General features: G+C 44.0%; 1 protein-coding gene across 1 annotated transcript; it reads right to left on the bottom strand.

Annotated features, from left to right (window-relative positions):
• Nucleotides 1-331: 331 nt before the first annotated feature.
• Nucleotides 332-3,094, bottom strand: LOC127345738 (pyrroline-5-carboxylate reductase). Its single transcript, XM_051372267.2, has 7 exons — nt 2,749-3,094; nt 2,572-2,620; nt 2,384-2,475; nt 1,833-1,905; nt 1,059-1,179; nt 846-951; nt 332-649 (listed from the first exon to the last, which is right to left on the bottom strand). The coding sequence occupies exons 1-7, from the start codon at nt 2,956-2,958 to the stop codon at nt 461-463; spliced, it is 840 nt and encodes a 279-aa protein (XP_051228227.1). The 5' UTR covers nt 2,959-3,094; the 3' UTR covers nt 332-460.
• Nucleotides 3,095-19,869: the final 16,775 nt, after the last annotated feature.

Consider the following 19,869-nt stretch of genomic DNA (forward strand, 5'->3'; position numbering starts at 1 on the left):
CATTGCTGTTGGACTGGTTTCATCTGCTGCACTGGTGATCTGGTGTTGTTTGCGAGGCGAGCGGAGGTTCAGTGGCACCTCCTCCCTGGTGGCAGCCGGACTGGCTGACTATCGGTGAGTCAACTCCTGTTCAGCGGAGGAGACACGTGGAGGCAACATATGATGTTGACGATGCAACCCGGAAGTGATCAGACGACATGAAAGGCAGCATCAAGCGGCGAGTGCTATGTGTGTCCCAAAATTGTAATGTGCTATGAGGAATTGAGGATAATAAAAGGGTATGTCTATAAAAAAAACACCATATGAATCTCATGGTACCAACTCCAAGATATCTAGAGAGATCGGAAAAATATATTGAGAACTTGTTTGGAGTCTGAGATTAAAAAATCTCATAAATCGTGTCTTCACCATTTTATTATGGGATTGTAGCCAGCCTAATATATGCTACCAGAATAAGACATTAATTTTTTGAGAGCTCTCGGCATCTGTTTGTGGCAGCAACAACGGCATTTATCAGTGTCCCGCGGAATGAACCCTTCTCGAGCTCATGAACCCCAGCTATGGTAGTTCCTGCAGGGGAAGTGACCTGATCCTTCAGTTGACCCGGATGTTTACCCGTCTGGCTTACCATGGTTGCAGCACCTAGCACCTAAATAGCAGATTGACATCAGAAATTGCAGCATTGCAGATACCAAAAAAAGGCATACTAGGAACAGAAAATAATAATTGTTGATATGACAGGTCACAATAAATCATAACGCGCAAAGGAACCACACACAATGCTCCAGCTTACAAATTAAGCTAAATAATGCATTGAAAAAACATAATATGGAATGGACACTTACTGTCTGAGATGCAAGGCCAAGAGCAAGGTCCCGAGGAAGCCCAGCAGCAACTCCACCATCAGCCATGGCCTCAATTGCTAAGAAAATGTAGGCCGGACCACTACCACTGTACTCAAATAGATGGAAATGTGTGTTAGTTTTTGAAACAGGTTTGCCCTATTTTTGGTATGGCTTCCTTAAAATTTCGTATAGAATATGTTGCTTGTTACATACCTCAAACCAGTTACAGCATCAAAATATTTCTCTTCGGCTGTCCAAACTTTTCCAATCGCACTGAATAAGCTTTTGACACGGTTTTCATCATTCGCAGTAGCCGTCTCTCCCAGACACATCACTAAAAACATGAAAGTGCAAGAACATCAGCAAGAAACATACAATTTCAATTGTGTGAAAAGTATGCATGAAAAGTTATACTACCTCCATTTTATAAATTTTTACTGGCATTACAGAGTTTCAACCAATAATAGAAATGATATACAGCACAGAATACTAGTCTTTCTACTGGAAAAAGACAAAGTAGATAATTTGTTGCCCGTTACAAATTTACAGTGAGTAGATAATTAAGTCACAAAGCTGAGCAACTCTTCAATGTTTTTAAAGTAGCCTTGATATTTCAGTTAGGTAAACCCTGGTATTTCATTAGACACTAAAATATAGTAGAAACAAAAGCAGAATGAGAGGGTTGTATTACAACCAGTCATTATGCATAATAACAATGGAGCTAATCCATGATTTAGTAATCCTTTTCTAGAGCCACACGTATCATGGCCTTGTTTCATTCTGAATGAACCCAACCACGAATCCACAATGTGTGAGCATAAAACCTTAACAGAGTCCAAACCAGGGGAGAGCAAAAAGGAAACAATCATCATTCTAGTCATTCTCTAACTTGATAAGAACGATGGTTGGCAGTGTTGATAACATGTGTGTAGTTGACAGATTATAAGCAACCTGAAGTGTAAAAGATGACGAGTCAGCATATGTTACCTGAAGCTGCTTGTCCGACAGCTGATGGAGTGTTTGGCATTACTCTAATAATCCGGCGCTGACCAGACCAATCCTGGAATTTCAAGAGCAAAAATAAAAATCTGTGGTATGTTGACATACTGTAGCTTAAGTGGAAGTATATTCTTCTCATGGAGATAAAATGGTGCATGGCTCAACTTTGATGTTTTGGTGGAGGGTAATGTCACCGTTTTCTACAATTTCAGTAGCTGTTATGCATATACATGGTCCATTAGGAAGTTGAATCTACACATTTATTCGTGGGTCCAGAATTGATGTAAAATGGACCTAAAATATTGGTGTATATGTTTGCTCTGTAGTGTTTACTTGGAACAATTCTTATCTTAAAATAAGCAAGTTGCTTTTACGTCCTGATCTACCCATAAAAAGGGGAAGATGTCATCAGTTGGCTTCTTCAAAATTGGAACATAGATAAGCAAATAAACCACACGGTGATACCCTACAAGGCTCCATTCATCACGATTTATTAGTAAAATGCAGAGTAAACCCTGGCTGAATGCACAGTGACTGACCTGCAGATCTTGCATCTTGATGCCAGCAGCGATGGACACCAGGAGCTTCTCTTCGGACAGCAGGGGCTTGAGCTCAACTAGGACCTGCTTCACTGCAAATTCGATGCGTGCACAGTTTTGTAAGTGCGCACAAACAGAAGCCTGAAAATTTTAGACCTAGCAAGCATCTCCAGAGTAGAGACGCTTACCGATCTGGGGCTTGACGGAGATGACGATCACATCGCTGTCGTCTACGACCTGCCACGAACGAACGAGAAGAGCAATCACGCAAGGTTTAGTTTAGAGCGTCTGGTAGTCTGAATATGGCGGTATGGATGAGAAACGAGGAGAAGATGGCGAGTTGGATGGATTAGAGGAGGGGAGACCTGGGCGTTGGAGGCGAGGATGCGCGCGCCGAGGTCGGCGAAGGCGGCGCCGCGCTCGGGGCGGCGGTGGGGCGCGGTGCGGATGGCGGAGGCCGGGAGGACGCCCGACGCCGCCACGCCCCGCGCGATGCTCTCGGCCAGGTTGCCGGCCCCGACGAAGCCGAGGCGGAACGCGGCGGCGGCGGGCGTGGGCTGGGGCGGCGCGGCCATTGCGATGGGGAGGAGGGGAAGGGAGCGGCGCGGCGGCTGGGCTTTGTTTGCAGGGAGGAAAACTGAAGACTCGGAGTGGACACTGGCGATACGCAGGCTTTCCGTTGGATCTGTGGCTTTGGGCGAGCGGCGGGCGAGGGGTTTGGCGACACGAGGCGGCGCAGATGGTGGCGCTTTCCGCTGCTGCCGTTTGTTTGGATTTGGATACTACTCTATATCGTGTGATCATTATATTATCGTTGGGATGTTTGTTTCGACACGTTCTCCAGGTGTGTGGTCTGTTACGGTTTCGCTTCATGCGTGCGACAAACAAAATGGAGACAGCACACCACAAAATGAGACGATCGCCAAAAGAATTCAGAGGAGATGTGATTGGATCGCCTAGGCATAATCATGGTAAACCAATTGGCAATCATAAGAGCATCTCTAGCAGTAGCTGTAAACTGCGCCACACTAAAATAATCGTCAATATAGTGCCGGACGCGTATTTCGTTCTCCAGCAAACGCTGCAAAATAGGTCGCGCTATAAATATTTTAGTGCGTGCGACAGTTGCGCTATCCAAAGCGGTATATCTGGTGCGCCGGCTAGCACGCGCTGTAAGCTGGCACCACGATCCTTCCCACCGCGCGAAGAAAAATGGCTTTGAAATGTCTCTCCGCGCTTTGACGACGAGGAGGTCCGCTGGCCTTCCGCGCTACGAGCTCCGTCGGTCGTGCACACATAGACTCAATTGTTGTGGCCCGATGCGCTGCGAGCTCCGCTAGCCGCCAAGCTGGGAATCTATTGCTAGCTTGCTAGCTAGATGGATAAGCCACCGTAGAGTTTTGAAATTTAGTTGATTTTTTCGGATTTATTTGTGGCTGTTTGATCTTGTTTGTTGTATGTATGTTGAAGAAACTTGTTTGTGGAGCTGTCGAGGGTACTCCTCGCCAATGCCCTCCGATAGGGGCTTAGGGTTGATGGAATCCTGTAGGCTGACACGAGACATCGGTTCACAGACAAGCGGGGAGAGCGATTTACCCAGGTTCGGGGCCCTCGATGAGGTAAAACCCTTACGTCCTGCCTGTCTGTTCTTTGATTATGAAGACAATGGGTTACAATGGGGTGCCGAATAGTTCGGCTGAGATCTAGTCGAGATTCCTGTTGCTAGGGTTACCTAGCTCTAAGCTTTTCCTGGCTAAGGTTGCTAAGATTGTTCGTGTCCCTCGGCAGTCCCTCTCCTGGCCTTTATATAGGAGGCCAGGTCTCAAGGGTCCTAACCGAGGACGACTAGGTTTACAGTAGTTTAGATCCAATCTTTCCTTGTTTGTTCGCTTCTTTGTCTTGCCCGTCAAGGAATCTTCTGATGCGCCGACCTAGTGGCCCATCTCGCCTTCAGGTATCTTCATGGGCCTCCAATTTGTCAATACCAGATAGGGCAATACTGGTTACCCGAAGGGTAATGCCCACGTCAGTAGCCCCCGAGTGTCTAGCCGAAGATAATTCGGGTAGAGACTAATGCATGTTTTCTCCTGACATTCTTCTCCTTCATTGCTCTTGTTCATCTTGATTATGCTTCATCTTCTTTTTATCGGGTGCGCGTCGGGCGCCTCCCAATGGGAGTAACCCCGAGTCTAGGTACGGATGCTTGCAATCCGTGCATAGACTCAAGTTGTACTACTCGAATACTTTCCTCTGCCGAGATCTTCATAAGTCATCCGATATATTTTCTTTTTATGCAAAGGATAATGAGTAACGTGCCCAACTGTTGTTTGGTTAGCGCCGATGGCAAAACACCGTTACCCTACACGAGAATCAAGTCCCCGGGCATGATCTGGAGTGCAAAAAACTTCTATCAGGTATGCATCACGAGCTCCGATGGGAGTAATAGCCCCAGTGTGCGGGTGCGAGCGCTTTTGCAACCGAGTCTTGACTCAAACCTTCTTCCTTCGACTGCTCATTCTGTTGAGTCTTCATTTTATCGGGTGCGCGTCAGGCGCTCCGATGGGAGTAACCCGAGTCTAGGTACGGATGCTTCGAAATCCGTGCGTGGACTCAAATCCTTTATCCGATGACTTTTTATGTTTCCTTCGAATGCTTCCAAATTATGACGTCATTGCTGACGTGTAAGCTGCGGAGCTGACTTGACGGGTCCATCATGACGAGCTAGCCCTAGCCCTGCTCAATCAGTATTTTTAGGGCTTGACCACTATACGCGTAACGACCGAGGTGGCTCCTCGATTTTCGCGCAATCGTGGGCGTAGTTGGCCGTCAATTCCTTCCCTTCCTCAAGCGCCACGTGCTTACTTTAACTTCTCCTTAAAATCTCCAAGGGACAAAAAGTTCTCAATTTTCTCCACGGTTCCCGCAGCATCTCCTCATTCTCCCTCTTCTTCCTTCTTTCGCCATTGTTGCGCCGCCGCCACAGTTTCAATCTTCCTCAGATCTCGTGATGGTGAAGAAGAAGAATACCGCCGCCGCTGCTAGCTCCACCAGCGAAGGTGCCGCTGCCAAGTCCTCCTCTTCTCTTCCGAAGGGGAGCGCTCAGCGCCCCTCCCCAGCTCCGGCGCCGCCGGCCGTGGGCTCGATGGTCAAACACAGGGATGGGTAGCTTCAACCGTCACCAAGCGTGACGAAAAGAGGTCCCGAAGCTTAGGATTGATATCCTCCGACGCGGGAGATGTGATCCTTCCAGGTGCGATCTCTCGGCCTGATCCTCCTGCTAGATTTTCTGTGATGTTCTTATCTTTTCTTCATCGAGGCCTTTCGCTCCCCACTCATGGATTCCTCCTCCATCTCTTGCGGACGTATGAAATCCAACTATGGCAACTTACCCCCAACTCAATCCTCCATGTTGCTGTGTTCATCACCCTTTGCGAGGCGTTTTTGGGTATTGAACCTCATTTCGGGCTGTGGAAGAAGATCTTCTATGTGAAAAGATACAGCAGTAGTAATGGGTACTTTGTCACCGGAGGAGTAGGTTTTGTTGCTCGCTCAGAAGTTAATTACTTTAATTTCCCAATGAGAGAGTCCGTGCAAGGATGGAGGTTGAAATGGTTTTACGTTAAAGATTCCTCGTCATCCGAATGTCGACTCCCCTGCTATGCCGACGTTACTGAAGCCAAGCCCAAGGACTCTTGGAAGAACATCCTCTCAGCCGACGAAAGGGCCTCAACCGAAGAATTGTTTGCTAAATTCCTTCGAATCAAAGAGGCTGACGGCCAAACTATGATTGGTACGGAGGTGGCAGCAGTTTTCCTGAAGCGCCGAATCCAGCCAGTCATGGCCAGAGTTCACCCGATGTGGTTGTACTCAGGTCCAAAGGATGAGACCAGGATTAATGCTGCCGATCTATCAGAAAAAGAGTTGCTTGATGAAGTTCGTCGTCTTACTTCCTTCAACCAGGAAGATTCGATTCCGCTGATCTCTTCTTATGCTCCCCTTGACGTTGATCATCCACCATCAGGGGTATTTTCCTTTCTTCATATCTCTATTATAGCTCCTTGCTTAGCCGACATGATTACCTTTGTTCTTACTTGTCATTTTTCTTTGCCAGATCCCTATGGCTTCTGAAAATTCACGTGATTCACCGGATGATACTTCTGAGTGGAGAGGCTCCTCAATCCCCGTAGATTTTCACACCACCGATCAAACAGGTTTAGAGGATGAATATAATGGTCCGATGAATCTTGAAGTTGCCCACGCTGATCTTCCCTCCTCAGCCGATAACACTTGTATCGCAGATGGATCAGTGCGTAACGTCGACACTGATCGTGATACTTTTCTTGATGCGGTGCGGATGGGGTCGAGCTTCTCTCTGAAGAGATCAGCAGCGGCTTTGCCGATGAAGATGATCTCTTCGACATGTAAGTAGTTCCTTTACGAAAGTTATCTTTGTGCCTTTTTTACCTTTCATACTCTGTTATAATCACGATCATTGTTTACTTTTGCAGTGACGAGGGCTTTATCGAGCCTCCCCCTAAAAAGGCCAAGTCTGATGCCGTTTCGCCGGTCGTGGTGGCTTCCGAAGCTTCGGCTCCTAAGGCTGCCCCCATGGCTCAAGCATCGACTGCGTCTTCCCTTTCCAAAGGGAAGGATATTTCTCAAGCTTTGCTACTGCGGCTCCTTTTTCTGTAAGTCCTCTTCTGATCTTAATACAAATTTCTTGGAGCGTGCCTTGTTTAATTGTTTTTCTTTCTCTCTTAAGGACCTGCGTGACGTTATCTCTTCTCTGGAGGTTTTCGCCTCCCGATTCACTTCTCTAGAGACTGACAAAGTTCGGCTACAAAAAGAAGTCGAATCTTCCTCCTCAAAACTGGATGGCGCAGTCAAGATAGCTGTCGTGGCTCGTCAAGAGATTGATTCTCTGAAGGAGGAGCTGGCCAGACTGAAAGGGAAGCTGAAGGAGGAAGAAGCATCCAGGCTGGTGGCTGAGGCTCGAGCAACCGAAAAGGATGAAGTCCTTCGTCAATCTTCTTTGGCCTTGCTTGGTAATCTCTAACATACTTTTGTCGGGTGACGTTCTTATGGATTTAAACTTTTTGTCAATGACTGAATTTTTTCCTTCCTTTCTATTGCAGAGGCAGCAAACATTCCTGTCGATGCCCTAGAAAGAGTTCCAAATAACTCCCCAGCGAACGCTGTGTCAACGATTCTCGCTTCTCACCAGCTTACACAAGAGCTTCTCGTGAAGGGGAAGGGTGCTCTGGCGCGGATGCACTCGATGATCTTCCCCAAGATCAAGCAAGAGAAGACCACAGGACAGTGATCGATACCTTCGCGGTTGACACCAAGGAGGTCATCGAGGTATTCAAGCGTACATCGTGCACTTTTGGTGCTGTCCTTGCCTTCCAGCTTATGATGGGTTACGGCTTTAAGGGTGACATCGAGGAAATGACTAAGGGGCTTCCAAAAGGGCAAGACGGGCAGCCTGTTGATTTGAGCACCTTTAAGGCATCTGCTCTTACTTGTGCCCGTCAGCTTCTTGAACTGGTTTCATCAAGGAAATCGTCGACTGGCCCTAGTTCATCGACTCAAACTCAGCTTCCTTGATTCTTGTAACAAACTTGTGCCTTGAGCTGATGCAAAACATTGCTCTGCCGCCAAACTCATGTTTTGTAATAAACTCCGTGCTAGCATTGTTGTAGGCACACTTTTGCTATGATATCACTTTCTTGCACTTCTCCCGATGGGAGTTATTTTGGACGTTGGGTTGTACCATATCCATCACTTTTTTATAACCGATGCTTTGCAGGTCTTCCCAGTACCCTCGTTTGCAGACGACTCGTCGGGTGCGCTTCCTGAAAGCGATCGGATCCAGCGCATGAAAGACCGGATGACACAGATGGAGAAGGATTTACGCAGCACTTATGCCTTAGCTGCCATCGTCAATAAAAAGAGCGAGATTGCAGCCGACGTGGAGCGGTACATTCTTGGCGAGCTGCATAAGGCTACCGAAAGTTTAAACTGTAAGTTTCTTGATCCCTTTGCCTTCTTGCTAGCAACTTCTTGTCTGAGTCTTTTATTAATTGTTTTGGCAGTCATAGCGTTGAACCCTGCGGAAGAGAACAAGCGGATACACGAGCGGGTGCATGCTTTGACTCAGCTTTCCTCATCCGAAGAGATTTTCTGGCGGGAACACTCGAAGGCCTCAGCCGTCGTCAAATTTCAGGATCGAGTGCAACAGGTCCACCAGTTCTTCGACAAGTGCTACAAGGCCATGAGGGTAGTTTGGAAAACAATGTTTCCTCTGAATGCAGTTCCCCCTACCCTTTTGACTTTGATGTCTGAATTTGGAAGTGCCAAGAAGGTTTGGGAGCTAGTAAGATCTCAAGTCTTTGCAGGGGCCAAATGCACGCTTGCCCTTGTGCTTGCTTTTTATCCTTCAGTTTGCTTGCTGTCTATTGCCAACGCAACTGGTGATTTCGAGGAGCTGTACCCGAAGGTTTTAGCTCCTGCTCATGTAATTGTCGACAGGCTTGAGGAGATGTCAAAGGTACCTGAGGAAAAGAAAACTCCGCAAGGGTGATATAAAGGTGTAAAGTTACCTTTGTAAATTGTATTGGCTAATTCATCCGAGTGTTCAGGTTTTTTGGGCCAAAAACTTCTTGTCTGGTTGGTACATGAATGTGTACTTTTACCATGCCGTTGGCAAATATTTAAAGGGGCGAAGCTTAATTGCCCGTTGGATGTATGAGTACTAGTTGGTTAGCAAATCATTATGAGTGATCAGCTCGTGTTGCAGGTTTTGCGAAACCTGTTGTATGCGCAACTTTGCTTTCAACCGTTTGTAAATTTCGACAGTCATTCCCGAATTTTTCGGGTGTAATGATTATGCCGATGAGCCCGTTGCTCTCTGATATTTCCATAAGTGAAATATCGAGCGTGGGTTGTGTGTAAGTTTTTCCAAACTCTTGCTTTGTACGGCACTCGTAGAGGCATCTGAAGCAGAGGGGAAAATTAATGTCCTTATTCTTCTTTGCAGTGCTCGTAGAGGCTTTTGCCCTGGGCGCTATCTTCTGCCGCGCGTTAAGTTATGTCGTTACTTGGCGGCAGCACGGTCGTAGATGCTTTAGATGACTGCAATACTTTAACAAGAATCGAAACTTAAGAACTTATTGATAGGGTAAATATGAAACTGGAGGGCGAAAACAAGAAGCCCTGTGTAAAGTAAAGGAAAAACTAAGAGAGTGTTTTATCAAGGAAGGGGTTCTTCTCCTCTTCAGAGGCATCTTCCGATTTCTTCATCATGCTGGAGGTTGCGAGAGTGCTGTTGATTTCGCCAGATGCTTGGGCGGCGATTGTTAGCATCTTGCCGCCTCCTATCTCTTCTGTTTTGGCCACTGCCGAAACTTTTTCCGCTGATGCTTTTGCTGCTGGTGCTTCAGGAGTTGGCTTCTTCTTTGTCTCCCTGTCGAGTTTTTCCTCCTTGATTTCTTGTATTGTCGATTTGGGCGGGGGGTCGACAGTCCCTTGTCGTAGCCTAAACTTTGCAGCAATCCTTTGGAAATCACGATCACAATTGTCTGAGCGTGAGAAGCTTCCGTAGACTGTGATGTTTGTCCCATTGTTTCCTGGCATCTTCAGTTTGAGGTATGCATAGTGTGGTACGGCCATGAACTTGGCATACGCTGGTCTCCCGAGTATAGCGTGATACTGTGACTCCCAGTTCACCACTTCAAACTCGATCTTCTCCTTCCTGAAATTGTCGGCCCTGCCGAAGATGACATTCAGGTAGACTTTGCCAAGAGAGTGGCCCGGTGCGGTTGGAAGGATCCCGTGGAAGCAGGTGTCTGTTTCTTCCAACATGTTCATGGTGATCCCCATACTTCTAATTGTGTCGACAAAAATCAGGTTTAGCCCGCTTCCACCATCCATGAAGACTTTGCTCATCTTGAACCCCCCAATCTGTGCTTCGACTACCAGGGCGGCGTGTCCTGGTTTTGGTATGGTCATCGGGTGATCTGCTCGACTAAACGTAATGTTCTGAGAAGACCAGTCGACGTATTCAGGGATATTTGCCATGATGCTTTATACCAAGTTGATCTCTCGGGTAAGCTTCTTCATCTCCCTTTTTGAAACACCTGTCCTGTGGATCATGCTCATCTGCCCACGTGGTGGTGGAAACGCCTCGTTGGGTTGATAGGGTTGAGCTTGCTGGACTTGATTCTGCGGTGGAGGTGGGGGTGGTGGTGGTAGCTGTTCTTGCTTTATTCTTTGGATGAGTTTGTGCATGTCAAGGAACTGCCGACAGTCCCTGAGCAGGTGACTTGACTTCGTTTTGCCGTCCTTGGAATCGATATACGAATGTAGGTAACTGAAGGAGATATGCCCTAGAGGCAATAATAAAGTGGTTATTATTTATATCTTTATGTTTATGATAAATGTTTATATGTCATGCTATAATTGTATTAACCGAAACATTAGTACATGTGTGATATGTAGACAACAAGAAGTCCCTAGTATGCCTCTTAAACTAGCTTGTTGATTAATGGATGATTAGTTTCATAATCATGAACATTGGATGTTATTAATAACAAGGTTATGTCATTGTATGAATGATGTAATGGATACACCCAATTAAGCGTAGCATAAAGATCTCGTCATTAAGTTATTTGCTATAAGCTTTCGATACATAGTTACCTAGTCCTTATGACCATGAGATCATGTAAATCACTTATACCGGAAAGGTACTTTGATTACATCAAACGCCACTGCGTAAATGGGTGGTTATAAAGGTGGGATTAAGTATCCGGAAAGTATGAGTTGAGGCATATGGATCAACAGTGGGATTTGTCCATCCCGATGACGGATAGATATACTCTGGGCCCTCTCGGTGGAATGTCGTCTAATGTCTTGCAAGCATATGAATAAGTTCATAAGAGACCACATACCACGGTACGAGTAAAGAGTACTTGTCAGGAGACGAGGTTGAACAAGGTATAGAGTGATACCGATGATCAAACCTCGGACAAGTAAAATATCACGTGACAAAGAGAATTGGTATCGTATGTGAATGGTTCATTCGATCACTGAAGTCATCGTTGAATATGTGGGAGCCATTATGGATCTCCAGATCCCGCTATTGGTTATTGGTCAGAGTGAGTACTCAACCATGTCCGCATAGTTCACGAACCGTAGGGTGACACACTTAAAGTTGGATGTTGAAATGGTAGAACTTGAATATGGAATGGAGTTCGAATATTTGTTCGAAGTCCCGGATGAGATCCCGGACATCACGAGGAGTTCCGGAATGGTCCGGAGAATAAGATTCATATATAGGAAGTCATATTCCAAGTTTGGAAATGATCCGGTGCATTTATGGCAGGTTCTAGAAGGTTCTAGAAAAGTCCGGAAGAATGGCACTTTGGAAAGTGGAGTCCCAAAGAGACTCCACTTGCATGACCAGCCAACCCTAAAGGGGAGGAGTCCAAGGTGGACTCCCCTAGGGTGGCCGGCCAACCCACCTCAAGGAAAGGTGGGAATCCCACCTTGGGTGGGACTCCCTCCTTGAGTAGGTTTCCCACATATGGGAGGTTTTAGTGTTGGGGTCTTATTCGAAGACTTGGACTAGAACTCTTGGGGCTTCCACCTATATAATGAGGGGCATAGAGAGGGGGCTGACCACTTCAAGCCTCAGCCTTGGCCGCACCCCTTAGAGGGCCGGCGCCCAACCCCCCTCTCTCCCCAAACCCTAGCGGTCTCTCTCCTCCACCACATCCCGCATGCTTAAGCGAAGCTCCGCCGGATTTCTCCACCACCACCGACACCACGCCGTCGTGCTGTCGGATTCAAGAGGAGCTACTACTTCCGCTGCCCGCTGGAACGGGAGGTGGACGTCGTCTTCATCAACAACCGAACGTGTGACCGAGTACGGAGGTGCTGCCCGTTCGTGGCGCCGGAAGCGATCGTGATCAAGATCTTCTACGCGCTTTTGCAAGCGGCAAGTGATCGTCTACCGCAGCAATAAGAGCCTACTCTTATAGGCTTTGGAATCTCTTTAAGGGTTAGTCTTGATCATCCCCTCGTTGCTACCGTCTTCTAGATTGCATCTTGGCTTGGATTGCGTGTTCGCGGTAGGAAATTTTTTGTTTTCTATGCAACGTTATCCTACAGTGGTATCAGAGCCGTGTCTATGCATAGATGGTTGCACGAGTAGAACACAATGGTTTGTGGGCGTTGATGCTTATGTTATCTTTAGTTTGAGTACTTTGCATCTTTGTGGCATAGTGGGATGAAGCGGCTCGGGCTAACTTTACATGACCGCGTTCATGAGATTTGCTCCACGCTCGACATGCAACTTGTATTGCATAAGTGGCTTTGCGGGTGTCTGTCTCTCCTACTATAGTGAAGATTCAATTTACTCTTCTATTGACAACACTAGTATCACCGTTGTGGTTCATGTTCGTAGGTAGATTAGATCTCTCTCGAAAACCCTAAACCACGTAAAATATGCAAACCAAATTAGAGACGTCTAACTTGTTTTTGCAGGGTTTGGTGATGTGATATGGCCATAATGTGATGATGAATATGTATGAGATGATCATTATTGTATTGTGGCAACCGGCAGGAGCCTTATGGTTGTCTTTAAATTTCATGTTGAGTAGTATTTCAAAGTAGTTGTAATAGTTGCTACATGAGGTGAACAACCATGAAGACGGCATCATGGACCTTGACGCTACGCCGACGATGATGGAAATCATGCCCGAAGATGATGGAGATCATGTCCGTGCTTTGGAGATGAAGATCGAAGGCACAAAATATAAAGGGCCATATCATATCACATATGAATTGCATGTGATGTTAATCCTTTATGCATCTTATTTTGCTTAGATCGCGACGGTAGCATTATAAGATGATCCCTCACATTAATATCAAGATAATAAAGTGTTCTCCCCTCGTATGCACCATTGCCAAGGTTCGTCGTTTCGAAGCATCTCGTGATGATCGGATGTGATAGACTCAACGTTCATATACAACGGGTGTAAGCCATGTTGCACACGCGGAATACTTGGGTTTGCTTGACGAGCCTAGCATGTACAGACATGGCCTCGGGACAACAGAAACCGAAAGGTTGAACACGAGTCATATGGATGATATGATCAACATGTTGATGTTCACCATTGAAGCTACATCATCTCACGTGATGATCGGTTTTGATGTAGTGGATTTGGATCGTGTACCACTTAACAATAATGAGGGATGTTGTATTAAGTGGGAGTTCATTAGTAATTAGATTAAAACATGAACTAATTATCATGAACATAGTCTGAGTAGTATTTTGAATTAATTTGTAGTATTGGCATCCGTTTTTCTACCAAGCGCTAGTCTTATTATTGAGATAGAAATACTGTTAAAATCTGAAAATAAACTTTACGGATTGGTACCGTATTGTTAAAGAATCAAGAATTGATTAAGTCCTATTGCAAACTTTTAGTAAACCTCACATTGTTGATTCAAAGAGCTATGTTTTCAATTAGTACCTAAAGTTATCTTGTCTCCGTGAAACTTGAAGTCCAAATCTGTTTGAAAAGTAAGGAGCTGAAAATTTAGTTTTCAGAAATAATCAAGGTATGAGATATAAGTGATATCTAAGACCTTATTGCAAGATGATAGAATATAATTTGGTGAGACTACATAAACTCATAAGTTTTATGGGAATGTACGAAGGTTGAAGACGCAAGGCGTCACAATCCTCCAACTATTGGGGCACTAACGATATTCGCATATCCATGAAGTGACCATCCTTAATATGCACCGTTGCTAAGACTCGTCGTTTCGAAGCATCACGTAATGATCCTGTGTGATAGATTCTACGTGTGCATACAACGGGTGCAAGCTAGATTTGCACATGCAAATACCAAGGTTAAAACTTTACGAGCCTAGCATGTACAGACATGGCCTCGGAAAGTCGTCATGATATGATGGATAAAACTATGAGTGAAATTGTTCATCATATTACAAAGTTACTAATAGTGAAATATGGAACACTTGTCATGTGATGATCAACTTCAAAGTAAGAACCTCAAGGTTATTGGTATTTGACCAACAAACCTAGAAGTTAATGATGTTGAAGTGTTTTTCTGAATAATGAGGAAAGCTAAAAGAGAAACTGCAAAAGATATTTTGGCAAAAAGAAAAGAAAAGACTAGAAAGTCTAGCTCAGGTGTATATAAATGATATACATGTTATGGTTGTATTCCTAGTTAAGTCACACTATGAAATTCTTGGGTATTAGTACTATATTGGTTGGTATGAAGTGTCATACAAAACAACGCAATACAAGAATACAATGGCCTAAGTGACTGACAAGGAATATGATAGGAATGCACGTCTAGAACAAAATAAAGTGTTATTATGTTCGTCGTTGGCATTCTATCTAGCCCTTAGAATTTATAATAAAGAACTTAATAATTGTTATTTTGCTCTGGTCAAATGAAAACAATGAGTTGTTCAAATTATGACATTACTCCATGTATGATGGATAAGTTATTATAAATCTTAATGGTGAAAACACACATACATAACACTGACGCTAAAATGCCATAAGGCAAATGATTTGAATTCCACTTATTTGTGGAACCGCCATTTAGGTCATGTTAGAAAGGAATGCATGAAGGAACTCCATGCAAATGGATTTTTGGAGTCATTTGATTTTTGAATCATTTGGCGCTTGCAAATCTTTTCTAAAGAGAATGATTAAAATACCGTTCATAGGCCAAAAGTTGAACGGGCAACTAACTTAGTGGAAAAATACATGATGATGTATGTGGTTCACTGGGCATAGTTGTGTGCGGGAGATTCTTCTACTTCATGAAAACTTTCAACAATGAATTGAGTATATATATGTGGATATATTCAATAGGAAGAAGTTCGAAACATTTGAATGGATTCAAATAAATTTCAGCATGAAGTGGAAATCATCGTAATAGAAAAGTCAAATATCTATGATTGGATCATGGTGGAAATATTTGAATTACGAGTTTTAGCGAACATCTAAGAGAGTTATGAAATTGTTCTACAACTCACATTTCTTGGAGTATCATAATGATGATATAGTATCCAAGATATGTATCCAAACCTTGTTGGATTAATGATGAGATAAAAATATTATGACGCCATTATATTTTTGTGGATTATGCTTTAGTGACTACCGCTTTTACACTAAATAAAGCATCATCATGATCCGTTGAAATGACACCATACGAGTTATGGCATAGGTAAGAAACTTGATAGTCTTTTCTTAAATTTTGGTATGCATAGCATAAGTAAATAAGTTTACAACCAAAATCGGATGAATGTCTTTGTTGGTTATCCCAGAGATTTGATTGGGAATTCTTCCCACGAGACAAAGACAAAAGTGTTTGTCAATGTTTCTTATTTCCGAGAAATTGTTTCTAGTGAAGTATTTGAGTGGGAGGACAATATAATTTGATAAGGTTTATGAACCTGAGCATAATGATCAGAGTAGCGCAGCATCGGAATTGGTTTCAGAAGCGGCCACAACGATCATGGCTCCCATGACTACAAAGTGTTTTAGTCATGGAGATCGAAGTACATATTGAACCTTGTAGGTATGGTTTACTTTGTGATCAGATAAATGATTTGTGGACAAAGGATTGATTTTGAACAATGATAAACCAACTACAAACAAGGAAGTTATGATGGGCCCTGACTCTGTTAAAATGGCTATATGCCATGAAATCCAAGATAGATAAAAACTTTTTGAAAGTAAATGGATCTATAAAATTGATGGACTTGGATGGAATATCCTTGAAGAAGCTTGACTTGTCGAAAAGTTGTTTACGACAAAGTTCAAAGAGTTGACTATGATAAGATTAAATCTTCCGTAGCAATGCTTATAGTCTATGTGGATTATTCTAGTAATCACTACATATTTATTTTATGAGATATGCTAGTAGGATGGCAAAATACACTACTTAACAGAAGTGTGTATTAAAGGAGTATATAAGATACAACCAACTGTTTTGCTAGTCCGTAGAATACTAGATAGGTATACGAACTTCAATTGGATGAAGTGAGTATCGCGGAGTTGGAATCTTCACCAGATGAAATAGTCAAAGAGTTTTTGATTTCATCAGAGACGATGAAGAGGCTTGCGTTTGCAAGAAATTAAGTGGGAGCGCTGAGACATATTTATAATACTTATGTAGATGACATATATTTGGTTATAAATGATGTAATTATATACTTGATTAAAAGTTTCATTGAGAAATTAACTTCAATGAAAGGATATAGACAGAAACAAATTTTGTGTCAAGATCTATGAAGATAGATTAAAACACATAATATGTTTAAGTCAAAGTACATAGAATAGATATTGAAATAGTTCAATATAGAAATATTAAGAAAATATTTTTGTCATGTTAAGTTTTAACAAGACTTGAGTGTATCTGACACTCAATGAGTAAAAACACATGAGTGATTATAGATCACGAATAATATGTACACAATCAGATGTCATGTGCTATAAAATGTTATGAGCATATACCAGAATGATTCATATGATGATCACTGGACGACAGTAAGAATATCTTTGAGTACTTTAGAAGAACCAAGGATATATATATATATAGTTTTGTATGGAGAAATGACAAATAAATCGCTGTAAGATGTTGCACCGATATTTGTTTTTGTCACATATGAAAATAAAATTTCAATCTCAAATTAGACTAAGTGTTGTTTAAAAGGTAGCACAATGAGCTAGAAGTTATCTATGCTAGATTTAGAAGAGTTCTAAATATTATGACGGATTCTACAAAAGAAGGCAGAGTATGTCATTGTTTTGACAATGACAAAGGATGTTAAAGTCAAGAGGTTCTTTGAGAACTTGGTGTAGTTCCGACAGAGTCAGAACTTTGAAGCTATATTGTGTGTGACAATATTAGTTACATATTTCAGACCGCGGAATTAAGGTTCCACCAGAAGACCAAACATATTTAATGCCAACTCATTTGGAAATGAGTGATGCGTTGAGACGCAAATGAATTACAAAATACATACGTTTCTGAGCATGTCAGATCCGTTGACTAAAACCTCTCCCGTGAGCAAAACATGATAAAGCACCGGAAGGCCAAGGTGTTATATCTTTACAAATGTAAACTAGATTATTGACTCTAGTGCAAGTGGGAGACTGAAGGAGATATGCCCTAGAGGCAATAATAAAGTGGTTATTATTTATATCTTTATGTTTATGATAAATGTTTATATGTCATGCTATAATTGTATTAACCGAAACATTAGTACATGTGTGATATGTAGACAACAAGAAGTCCCTAGTATGCCTCTTAAACTAGCTTGTTGATTAATGGATGATTAGTTTCATAATCATGAACATTGGATGTTATTAATAACAAGGTTATGTCATTGTATGAATGATGTAATGGATACACCCAATTAAGCGTAGCATAAAGATCTCGTCATTAAGTTATTTGCTATAAGCTTTCGATACATAGTTACCTAGTCCTTATGACCATGAGATCATGTAAATCACTTATACCGGAAAGGTACTTTGATTACATCAAACGCCACTGCGTAAATGGGTGGTTATAAAGGTGGGATTAAGTATCCGGAAAGTATGAGTTGAGGCATATGGATCAACAGTGGGATTTGTCCATCCCGATGACGGATAGATATACTCTGGGCCCTCTCGGTGGAATCTCGTCTAATGTCTTGCAAGCATATGAATAAGTTCATAAGAGACCACATACCACGGTACGAGTAAAGAGTACTTGTCAGGAGACGAGGTTGAACAAGGTATAGAGTGATACCGATGATCAAACCTCGGACAAGTAAAATATCGCGTGACAAAGGGAATTGGTATCGTATGTGAATGGTTCATTCAATCACTGAAGTCATCGTTGAATATGTGGGAGCCATTATGGATCTCCAGATCCCGCTATTGGTTATTGGTCAGAGTGAGTACTCAACCATGTCCGCATAGTTCACGAACCGTAGGGTGACACACTTAAAGTTGGATGTTGAAATGGTAGAACTTGAATATGGAATGGAGTTCAAATATTTGTTCGGAGTCCCGGATGAGATCCCGGACATCACGAGGAGTTCCGGAATGGTCCGGAGAATAAGATTCATATATAGGAAGCCATATTCCAAGTTTGGAAATGATCCGGTGCATTTATGGCAGGTTCTAGAAGGTTCTAGAAAAGTCCGGAAGAATGGCACTTTGGAAAGTGGAGTCCCAAAGAGACTCCACTTGCATGACCAGCCAACCCTAAAGGGGAGGAGTCCAAGGTGGACTCCCCTAGGGTGGCCGGCCAACCCACCTCAAGGAAAGGTGGGAATCCCACCTTGGGTGGGACTCCCTCCTTGAGTAGGTTTCCCACATATGGGAGGTTTTAGTGTTGGGGTCTTATTCGAAGACTTGGACTAGAACTCTTGGGGCTTCCACCTATATAATGAGGGGCATAGAGAGGGGGCTGACCACTTCAAGCCTCAGCCTTGGCCGCACCCCTTAGAGGGCCGGCGCCCAACCCCCCTCTCTCCCCAAACCCTAGCGGTCTCTCTCCTCCACCACATCCCGCACGCTTAAGCGAAGCTCCGCCGGATTTCTCCACCACCACCGACACCACGCCGTCATGCTGTCGGATTCAAGAGGAGCTACTACTTCCGCTGCCCGCTGGAACGGGGAGGTGGACGTCGTCTTCATCAACAACCGAACGTGTGACCGAGTACGGAGGTGCTGCCCGTTCGTGGCGCCGGAAGCGATCGTGATCAAGATCTTCTACGCGCTTTTGCAAGCGGCAAGTGATCGTCTACCGCAGCAATAAGAGCCTACTCTTATAGGCTTTGGAATCTCTTCAAGGGTTAGTCTTGATCATCCCCTCGTTGCTACCGTCTTCTAGATTGCATCTTGGCTTGGATTGCGTGTTCGCGGTAGGAATTTTTTTGTTTTCTATGCAACGTTATCCTACAGTAACAGGGGGCGTTGACCTGTTCAGCGTAGGGTAGTTCGGGAGTCCTCTGCTGTCGTGGTTTATAATTACCACGGTTTCCAGAGTTATTCCGGTTACCATCGTGCCTGTCGTCTCGCTCATCCTGCCGATCGGAATACCCTGCGGCTACCAGATTGTTGTCATCATAGTTGCGGTTTTTCCTTCTCTTTTGACGATCCCTTCGGCCACCCGAGTCGTGCTTCGGCTGGTCATCGTCTTCGTCATCACTACGCTGCCGTGGCCTTCGTACGTTATCCTCACCATCAGCCCAGCTGTTGGCGATTTCCATTAGCTTGGTTATGGTTTTTGGCTTTTTGCGCCCGAGTTCTTCTATGTAACTTTCCCGCTGAATGCCGTCGCTGAAAGCGTCGATTGCTCTGTCGACTGATACGTCTTCGGCAGCGTTCAGGAGCTTTGTGAATCTACCGATGTATGAACGCATCGATTCCTTCTGCTTCT

The sequence above is a fragment of the Lolium perenne genome, chromosome 3, assembly GCF_019359855.2.
Source record: "Lolium perenne isolate Kyuss_39 chromosome 3, Kyuss_2.0, whole genome shotgun sequence".
NCBI classification, from domain to species: domain Eukaryota; kingdom Viridiplantae; phylum Streptophyta; class Magnoliopsida; order Poales; family Poaceae; genus Lolium; species Lolium perenne.